At 41.5% G+C, this 10244-nt stretch overlaps 1 protein-coding gene and 1 long non-coding RNA gene across 3 annotated transcripts; one reads left to right on the top strand and one right to left on the bottom strand.

The window, feature by feature from the left end:
• Positions 1 to 10: 10 nt before the first annotated feature.
• Positions 11 to 6949, top strand: ETFBKMT (electron transfer flavoprotein subunit beta lysine methyltransferase). Of its 2 annotated transcripts, XM_019616381.2 has the most exons (4): positions 11 to 62; positions 1512 to 1915; positions 3833 to 3963; positions 5293 to 6949. In XM_019616381.2, exons 2-4 carry the CDS (start codon positions 1620 to 1622, stop codon positions 5655 to 5657), a joined length of 792 nt encoding a protein of 263 aa, XP_019471926.1. In that variant the 5' UTR covers positions 11 to 62; positions 1512 to 1619; the 3' UTR covers positions 5658 to 6949. The 2 variants fall into 2 exon arrangements, with proteins under 2 accessions (XP_019471926.1, XP_003202496.2); XM_003202448.4 differs by lacking the exon at positions 11 to 62 and having other exon boundaries at positions 579 to 1915.
• Positions 6950 to 7730: 781 nt separating this feature from the next.
• On the bottom strand, positions 7731 to 10085 carry LOC104911953. The gene is made up of 2 exons (XR_794300.3): positions 9946 to 10085; positions 7731 to 9076 (listed from the first exon to the last, which is right to left on the bottom strand). It is a non-coding gene; the product is annotated as an uncharacterized LOC104911953 (long non-coding RNA).
• Positions 10086 to 10244: the final 159 nt, after the last annotated feature.

Here is a 10244-nt window from a genome sequence, read left to right as displayed (position 1 = left end):
CCGCGGGGTGCGCTGCCCGGTGCTTGTACCTGCTGGAAATGAATGCGGCGTCGTGACGGGCGGTGCGAAATTTAAGCTGCTTCATCAGCCCTGCTGATTTGCAGCAATTCATGGGGAAAGCCAACGCGCAGCGTTGTCTGACGAGATTTATGCATGTCATTGATTCTGGTTAACCTGGTGCTTCCCTCAGGCAGATGGGGCCTATGTAGCTCTGCCTTCGAGAAGGAAGGCGTTCATTAATTACATTCGTTAATTACATGGGCTCTGCTGAATAGCATTCTGAAACGTGGAGCAATGAAAAACATTGTCACGGGTGTTTATTAGCAATAAAAATACAAAGCCTTCGGTCAATGATTTAAAGATTTAACTAAATCGACCTAAACGGCAAGCAATATGGGAGTTCAGTGCACAGCTTAATGCTTTAGGAAGCCATCAAGCAATAATTAGACTGCCCAGAGAAGCTGTAGATGCCCCATCCCTGGAGGCACTCAGGACCAGGCTGGATGGGGCCTTGGGCAGCCGAGCTGCTAGGTGGCAGCCCTGCACATGGCACAGGGTTGGGGCTGGGTGGGCTTTAAGATCCTTTCCAACCCAACCCATTCTATGATTCTGTGAACATAGGCCAACACACACACAAAATGCCACATGAAGCACACTGACATACCGCACTCCCACTCTCCTTGCCTTCACTGCCTGTGACATGGAAATCAGCCCTAAGTTGTGTCAGCAGGTCCCTGAGGGCCACTGTGCCCAGTCTGGATATCTTGGTTTCCAAAGGCAGCTTGGAATACACTCAGTTTGCTGTCCCTTGTGTTAGCTTGGAGTGTGTCATTGTGGTTTCTCACAGGGAGTGGGCTATCGGAGTGGAGGTTTACTTTCTTCTCCACCTGAGAGCATCCACGTGAGACTTCTGCACTGTAAGACTATCTTTAAAATACAGTCTGAGGTGCAAAAAATCAAAGTACTCTGATTATGGTTGGTTCTTGAGATGTTTTTCATTTTGAAGCTGGAAGCCTGACTATTCTGAGGGAGAAAGAGGAAGATCCACTGAGGAAATCCTTGCCTTTGATGTAAAAACATAATTTTTGTATAATGTCATCTCTGTGAGAAAGCTAAAAATTAGTGGCATCTCCCAAAAACCATACTAATAATCTTTGCTGTGTCCATAGGTCTGTAATTCCAGAGCTCTGCTACCAAAACTAATGATGCTGTGGTAGAACCGTAAATGGGAGCAGCTTTCTTTGTCTGTGCCCTCAAGTCAGAGGGAGATGAAAGGCCACATTATCTAGTTTTTAGCTTTGTGGCTCGTTGTTTCTCTCTTGGTATATTTGTAGCACTGTCCCGGATGGATAGCTTCTTTGTTACCATGTTTCCTGCTGGCTTTGTAGGTTCCCGGTGGCGAAGAACAAGTTCTTGATGGTGCAGCAGCAGCTGGACCTCCCCAAAGCCTTACCAGTACATGGTTCTGAAGCCACAGAAACATCACTTATGTCCTGTTGTTTTCCTTTCAGGAATCGTCACCCATCACTATGAGAAGCAGCATGCTGTGAACTTGCTTCTAGCTTTCTGCCTCATCAGCTGTCCCCAAACAGCTGTGCTCTGAGCTTGCCTTTGGGGATATGGCCTTCAGCAGCTGGAAGCAGCTGCTGCTGTTGGGCAAGGCCTGCAGGAGGGGAGGCCCCGCTCTGCGCTGGAAGCGCTGCTGCCACTGGAGTGCTGGCAAGTCGCTGGACCCTGAGGTGAGAGCATTTTTGGAAGAGAACACGGAGGTGACCAGCAGTGGGCACCTGACACCAGAGATCCGGCTGCGCCTCCTCACCCCTCGCTGCAGGTTCTGGAGGGAAAAGCCTGACCTGTGGCCATATGGGGATCCGTTCTGGGCAATTTACTGGCCAGGAGGCCAAGCCCTGTCCAGGTATGCATCACTGAAGCCAGTAAGTTCAGTCCACTGCTAGCCAGGACATCAGACCTGACTCTGGCTGTAGTATTTGTCTTGTATGAGAGCACGTAATCCAGGCTCCTCTCTGCTTATACAACACAGAAGCAATCTTCTCCGGTTGGCAGTGTATTTTTAGCACGTGATGTATGTAGAGTATGTAGATGTATGTACAGTGACATCTCTTGTCTTCTGTGAAAATGTGTGTTGACTACAGGGCCAAATCTGGATCTGTGAAAGAGCTGTGTTGTCCCTATCAAAACCAAGCAAAATGTTTAATTCTATTGCTCAGTGTCACTCCACACAGGATTGTTATTTTATGGTGACTGTGTGTGTAGTGGTTGTAGGAGACAGACAGGAGTGTGGATATGTGTCTGGTCAACTGAGAAAAGTCGGTTTATGCTGATGTGCCTAGGAGTGCTGGTTGGCTTCCTGCAATCCCTTCCTTTAGAATGTCAGCTGCCTTATTATCAGGCCTTACTGTTACTGCCGTCAGTCACATCAAAAACCTCTTTTTCATTTTCCCCACCTACTATCAAAATGCATCTGGTATTCCCGATTCCCAGGAACTGGTTAGAGTTCTCTTATTCTTAAAATCAAATCTCTCACTTTGAATAGCAGGAAAAGTATGTAATTGCTACAACAAAGTACAAACTCTCACACATTGTCAACATAGATGAAAAGGGAAGGTCTGAATTAGGGCTTTACTGTCTTTTTGGCAGAAAAGTGTAAATAAGAAGACACTTTCAACAAGGAAAGATGTGGGTTTTACAATCAAATGGCTGATTATCCTGCCATCCAAATGACTTAGAGTGGTCCTAAACATTGCACAATTGAATTAGATAAGGTAATCTCTACATTTGATTATATGTTTTTTTTATTCATTTGCCCAGCTTTTTAAGTAGCAATACCGATTAACTAGCATCTCACCACTTGATTGTCCTATTATCTATGCACTCGTTTCGAGGCATTGAGAGTGTCAGAAATTAGCTGAGAACACTCTGCTTCTTTAACCATTCTTGTTTCACAGCTGGCATTTCCACCATTCGAGATTTCATGCAACTTGCAGTGTAAGACAGCTTGTTAACCCAGCATGGCAGACAGCAGTCTCCAACACCAGCACAGTGTCTGTGCCAGAGGATATGTTGGTTCCACTGTCCTAAATGACCAGTCATTAGGGGTAACTTGAGAAGCATTCCACTGGAAACACAGCACTTGGGCCCGACCGTGCCAGACCGTGCCCTACTTGTTACTGCAAGCACAGCCCCAGAAGGAGGAAGCAGAGTGCTTTCCTTGGTGGTCCCACCCATCCTTTGCCCTGGTAGTAAATTGGCTCTCCTGGGGAGCGAAGGCTGCAGAGGGGAGGACAAAGCTGGATGTCAGACCTCGCAGGAGAAGGTTATTTTCATTAAAACTAAGCCAGTTTCACTCACTGGTCTTGTACCTGCATAATCCAGCACCAAGCTGTGTGTGTCAAAGCTGTCTGGTAGGACTTCTTGTGATGAAGTGCAGGACAAGAGGCAAGGGGTGTCAGCTCCTCTATGTGTCCCAGGTTCCTCTTCAGGATATTCTGTGTCTTCACTCCTGGTCCTGACCTTCCTGCTGCCATCTCACAACATCTGCAACTGTTTTAGTTTTAGGGTAGGGTGTCTTGTTCCCCAGTCTGGGTTCCTGGGTGTCTGCACACAGATGCGTTGGGATCCAAGTTCTTGATGTTTTTGTATCAGCGGAGGCAAATAAAGATCTATACAGAGGCTGCATATTTGGAATAAGCATCCTTTAAGATACCATGTTTTGTTACATGTATGATGAGAACTTTTTCTGCAGCACAACATATAAGCAAGAAACTTGCATATCTGGTTTATTGCTCTGACAGTTTTTTTCTTTTAAATGCAGGTACATTTTGGACAATCCATGTGTTGTCAAAGGGCGATCTGTTTTGGATCTTGGAAGTGGATGCGGAGCAACAGCAATAGCTGCTGTGATGAGTGGTGCATCTCAAGTCCTTGCTAACGACATTGACCCCAGTAAGCCCTTCTTTTCCTGCCTCCGTGCAAAGATCTTTATTATTTTTACAGTGTATTTAACACTTTTCTCTCATTCACTTGGCAGAATCTGTTTCCAGACAGAGTTTTAAGAATGCTAAAAAGATGAATGGCTTTTGACAGTACTAGAAGCTGGGTTGTACCACCCTTTCTTGCATCAAATGCATCTCCATAGCTCCTTAGGGTGAATGAACAACTAAGTTTCTATCAAATGTTTCTTATACATCTGCTTTGGAATTACAAGTGGAGCTGTTGTCTTTTAAAAGTATTTGGGGAGATTTTAAAATCAGCAGGTATTTAGAGAGGAGACATCGCTTCATTTCTGTGCAGGGCATAAGGTGAGTAATCTCCACAAAATTAAGCACGGTGAGTCTTCACATCTTCTCCCACTTATATTCAATTATTTTTAATATATGCCTATCTAGTACATAAGTCACACGTACCTACTACATATTCATAGGATTATACCAGTACAAGGTCACACAAACATAATTGAGTCCTCTGTGCCTGTGTGGGGGTCTCTTGTGGTCATTTGGGAAGGTGTCCCCCTACTCATTGCATCCATGTTTGGGCACAGGCTTTCCCAACACACCTGGTCTCTAATGATTGGTCTCTGCTTTGGACTTGTGCCCATAGTTCAAGGATGTTGCTCTTCTTATAGAAGTCTCGTGGGCAGGAAGGATATTTATCATAGGTAAGCAGTACATCTGGAAGTTATAAGCAGAACTAGAATTTAATTAGGCAAAAATGGCAAATAATTAGTTCTGAGACATCACAGCTGGCGAGTTGGTTTCTGTAAGCCCAAAGAATTTTCCTGAGTTTCATATATTTGGGCCTAGATTTTACCCTTCTTTTTTTCCCCAGGATTTGTTCTCTCTCTCTTGGCTGCCCAGAGAAGCTGTGGGTGTTCCATCTCTGGGGCACTCAGGGCCAGCTTGGCTGGGATCCTCAGGAGCCTGGTCTGCTGGGTGGCAGCCCTGTCCATGGCAGGGAAATTGGAAGTAGATCTTTAAGGTCCTGTCCAACCTAAGCCATTCCATGATTCTATTTGATTCTGGGATTTTTTCCCTTATATGACTTATGAAAATAGTTTATTCATAATTTGATTATTCAGTGATTAAGGAGGAAGTATAATGATAGATTGAGACGTGAGGTTTAACACATAATGAAAGTTGTGGGAATCTCTACACTAGAAAAGCAAAAATACTTGTGCTGAAAGTGAAAGATGGAACTTTTATCAAAGAAATTTACAAGGGGGCTGTACAGCGGAATCCTAAAACAGCTTAATTTTACTTTCCGACTATTTTTCAGTTGCAGGAATGGCAATGAGTTTGAACTGTGAACTGAACCACGTTACTCCCTTTCCCATCACCATTAAGAATATCATTAACTCAGAAGCTGGCAAGTGGGACCTCATTGTTCTAGGAGATATGTTTTACGATGAACAACTTGCTGATGATCTTCATCACTGGCTGAGGAAATGCATCAGGATACATGAAACCGAAGTGCTGATCGGTGACCCTGGCAGGCATCAGTTTTTAAGCCACAGCATTCACAATCAGTTGCGTAAAGTTATAGAATATTCACTTCCTGAGTATACTAGACAAGAAAACAATGGATTAACATCAAGTATTGTCTGGAGTTATCAGCCCTCAAATAGCTTAGAAAGCTGTTAAAAGTGGCTCTCTAATGAACTTTGTCTCCCGTGGCTGTTTTCTGAGTATATAAAATGAAAATGGGAATTGAACATGGAACACATCTGTTGATACAAAGTAGGATGTTCCTTCACCATACTTATTTCAGTCATGTTCATTGAGGCTTTGGCTCTGTTCCAGGTAAAACTACACGCAAACTTTATTCAGCAAGGCATGCTGAAGTGCAAATCCAAAGATAATTACACTTTGGAGTTTGCATGCTTGATGTTTTAATCTGTGTTAATCTCACTCTTTGACACCATTGTGAAACATTTTAGATATCCAGTATACCCCGTGGAGAGAGAGGAGGGTGGCTGAGAGATTACTGTGCTGCTTTCACACAGTTCTGCAGCTTATTTACAGAAAGATGTGAAGATGAAAAATGTAAAGATGTAGATTATTATGTTATATTTACTTCCAAGTGCCTTACTTTTTTTGTTGTTGTTGTTGTTGTTAATTTCTTCTGAATGTCCAAGTGACTAATTTGAGGCTCCCCCTTCCCTCTAAAATAAAAAAAATAAATGCTGCTTACCTTGAAGCTGTCAAGAATGATTATTTAGGAAGTTGCAACTGAATCTAAAACATACTGCTTGTGCTGTAGCCAAAGTGTTTAATGACTAGACAGTCATAGAATAACAATCCTTTAAAGAGAACATTTGAGCACATCTATGTTCTCTAACACTGCAAGCATAAAAAAAAGATAGTTGACTGTGATGGGAAACAGAATCACAGACAGGCTGAGGCAGGAAGGGGTCTCTGGAAGTCATCGGGTCAAACCTCCTGCTCATTAGGGACACCCAGAGCAGTATGCTCAGAGGACTGTCCAGGCAGCTTCTAGAGATCTCCAGGGAGGAGATTCTACAACCTCTCTGGCAGCCTTGTGCCAGCACTCTGTTACCTGTACAGTAAAGAAGTGTGTCCTGATGTTCAGATGTAACTTCAAAGCAAACAACGATCATGTTTTGCAGCTAACTACAAAATAAGCAGCGGTAGGGAGCTAAACACCAAAGAAGGGAAGACGATGCACCCACAACTATCCAAACCCCCACATGATGTGGTAGAAGCTTATAACTATGAAAAAGTGCGTGGCACTCAGAAAGAGAGACTGCTTACAAAGTAGGAAATGAACACTCATACAAATATGACATTCGTACATCATAAAATGTATCTTAACACGTTTTCAGAAATATCCGAACAGAAGACTTACTGGCTTTAATATTCAAAGCAATATACAAATATTTAGCAGTGCTCACCCAAGAATCTACAACAGTAACACACAAGTACAATATCAAATATGAACTGGTAAGTGCATACACAATGTTTGTCTCCAGCTTCGCTCCTGCACTCTTAAACATTAATTAAAAATGACTGCAACTCAACCTGAATCAAAAACAATTCCAGTAGAATGATGCTAGTAACACCTATCAAAGAGCAGTCTTAAGCTCTGGAAGTGAAGGCTTTACTGAGACTCAAAATTTTAAGCCTAAGAATGCAGTATTACTCATCACACTGATGTACTGTTTTCTAAAGCACATAGTGAGGTACAGCACTAGGTTACACATTTAGAAGAGACTGCAGAAGAACACTGAATCTGCATGCACATTTAAGGACAGCGTAAGCTGCATTTGCCTTTAATGTGACAAATCCAGAGTTACATTAGCAAAGGGCTAGCACTGTAAGTGTCCTTTGCTGTTACAGGCCTCAGTGGTCTTCCACCTTAAGCTGCTTTATATATTTCCATTTATAATTTACTTTTGAATGTAGCACTTGAGAGATTCAATCAGAGAAAGCCCTGAGTAAACTGGCTGAGCTCAGAGCTGGCCTTGATTTGGGCAGGAGGCTCCTGGAGCCTCTTCCCACTTCCGGTAGCTCTGATGCCACCTCTTTTTGTGGCACCGTTCCTGAAATGAGACACAACAGATCAATTACTTCATGCAAAAAGAGTTAGAGAGTTATGTTCCCGAGGTTTAAAATTATGCTTTCAGTTACACGTGAACAAGTTTTCTAAATGGACTTGCTCTTCCATAAGCCATATAATCAAGAGAGGAGAAGAGATCATTGTCAGATACTGTAATATCCTTTAACAATACTGGATGCACTATCTTCCATGCCATTTGAGCTGTACTTTAAATAGGTCAGTAGAAGACTCTTCTTTCTACAACATTCAAAATTAGCATTAGCTATAACAAGCATTAAATTACAAAATAAACACTCCTTATTGTTTAAACTCACTCATTTTTGAAAGTCATCAGATCCGTGTAAGATCTGCCCAGCTAAATCCTGCTACTTCCAAACATGGAGTATCAACACAGTGTGCTGTCTGCTCTGTGCGCTGCTGAAGTGACTAACATTTTTAGAAGTTTAATGCAGAAATCATACAGGTCTCACTGTAAGTTCTACTGTTTCAGCAAAGCCAGTGAGCATGACTTGTAATTATGATGAAACCACAGTTCTGTCACAATCAATTCTATACTTACAATTTTTTTAAATGACTACAGTCAAACAATATATAAACAGACATTTTCATCTTCTAGAGGTCCCTGGAGATGTAATAAACCATATAAATCAGAACACAAACTCTGTAGAACTCTACTCTCTTGAGATTCATGTACTCCAATGCTAAACATGGTCTTCACTCTCAGCTATGCTTACAGAGACCAATGCTTTGTTCTCCCCAATGATTTTGCAATAGGAAAAAGCCAGAGCAAATGAGTATCATATAAGATTATTTCATCAGTCATCAGCACTATTCTGAGATTTGTTAAACACTACAATAATTCCAAAGATCTTCTGTGTTTGCATGTTTCATACTGTACTTTTGGATGTGTAAGACTCCTGTAAATACTGATGGTAAATAAAGTCAGAAACCTGTAACATCAATAACATCAAAAGAAAGGTACGTACAGTTTTTCTAACTGTTTTCTAACAAACTAGCTACAATTATCCTCTCAGATTAAAAACTCAGAGCAGGGACTTGGTAAGACCAGGTCTGTGTAGGTAGCTAAGATGCTAAAACATGCTTAACTACGGCCAAATCTGATTGTTCAAGGAGGCTGAGAGGTGACAGTGTAATGCTGACTGTAATTTAACTTTCCTTTTAACGAATCATTATCAGTGCTTCAAAGACAGAAAGGGCTCTTAAGCAGTCACTAGGGAAGCTCAGACTCGCACTCAAAGACTGGAATGGCAATGGAGACCTCTGGTGGGAAGAAGCAGAGAAGCAATCTGCAGGTACAGAAGTCACCAGCTGTTTATTAGAGGTGCTTGTTTCCTTTAGCTCTCCTAACTGTAAACTTTACACTCATACATAAACAGACAAAAAAATAGTCAGTAAACGGTCCATGTCACTTGCTTGATTTTGTTTGAGATGATGAGCTGCTCTAAAACATCTCGTGAACGGTCTACAAAAGAAGAAAAGATATTGTTATTCCTTCAGAATAATACACAGGTGCTGGTTAGAATCAGGTTAACAAAATAAATTAATTTTATCTGCATTTATGCTCCACTTTTTAATGCACATAGAAAATAAACACACAAAGGACACAGATCACCATTGTTCTAACATCTTGTCCTGATCTGTACTCACCAAAAAGTACTTTACTCTCCCTGTAAGACTAAATTTCTATTTTAAAAATAACTTCATAACTTCATAGTTAAAGCTCAGTCATAGAGGGAAATAAAACACAATATGCAACAATGAAGGCCACTTTTGGCCTTAATAAAGCAACTTCTCATGCTGTTAGGCACTTTATGTTCTTTTGCATCAGCAAATTTTTCTGAATCCAAAGACAATAGTGCATTTCCTTCAAAAAAATTTACCCCATTGCCCTCCACAGAAGACTGAAACTGGGGCCACACTGATACCATTACCTCTTGGTTATTCATAACTGGTTCATAGAATCATACAATCTATGGTTAAGTGTCTTACTCTTAGTATCAGTTTCAATAAATATTTACCTGTTGCATTAATATAAAGTTTAAAAACAGTCATTTCAACCACGAAAGACTCAGTAAAAGCAAACTTAGAATTCCTACAGCAGATGTAATTCAACTCTCTTAAGCATATTTATCACTTTGTAACACTGATCACCTCATATTTTTTCTGACTTTGTAGGACTTTGTTCTAGACTGCTTTCATAAGAAAGTAAAAAAAAATAATCTAGTTTCATATAGAATATTTATTAATCTGCGAAGTCTGTTGTCAGACAAGCAAGAATGGGAAAATTTGTAACGTGTTCAGAAAATCAAGAGATAGCCTGACTTGACCCACCTGTTATCAACGGGCATCCATGGAACAGAACAATGTGTATCTTTGGACAACAAGTGAGGACTGCTTCCACAGCAACATCTGTCAGATTAACACAGCGTTCCATATGGATCTCCTGCGTTAAGAAGATAGTAATAATAATATTAAAAAAATGCCTAGCAGAGCACTCTCAGTTTTGAAGGTAAAGCTTTCATTTCCCCAGTGATTTCAGAGATTCCTCACCCAGAAGAAGTTATGACCTACTGTTCCTCACTGCATCGATCCCTTATGTGGTTGTGTACAGACCAGCAAAACACTCTCAG

Source organism: Meleagris gallopavo, chromosome 1 (assembly GCF_000146605.3).
Source record: "Meleagris gallopavo isolate NT-WF06-2002-E0010 breed Aviagen turkey brand Nicholas breeding stock chromosome 1, Turkey_5.1, whole genome shotgun sequence".
NCBI classification, from domain to species: Eukaryota; Metazoa; Chordata; class Aves; order Galliformes; family Phasianidae; genus Meleagris; species Meleagris gallopavo.
This window is presented reverse-complemented; position numbering and strand designations above follow the sequence as displayed.

What these genes read in the sequence shown, in the direction of transcription:
- ETFBKMT (XM_019616381.2), top strand. Translation starts at nt 1,620, where the DNA reads ATGGCCTTCAGCAGCTGGAAGCAGCTGCTGCTGTTGGGCAAGGCCTGC. An exon ending in GGAGGCCAAGCCCTGTCCAG is followed by an intron (nt 1,916 to 3,832) that starts GTATGCATCACT and finishes TTTTAAATGCAG; the next exon opens with GTACATTTTGGACAATCCAT. An exon ending in TGCTAACGACATTGACCCCA is followed by an intron (nt 3,964 to 5,292) that starts GTAAGCCCTTCT and finishes ACTATTTTTCAG; the next exon opens with TTGCAGGAATGGCAATGAGT.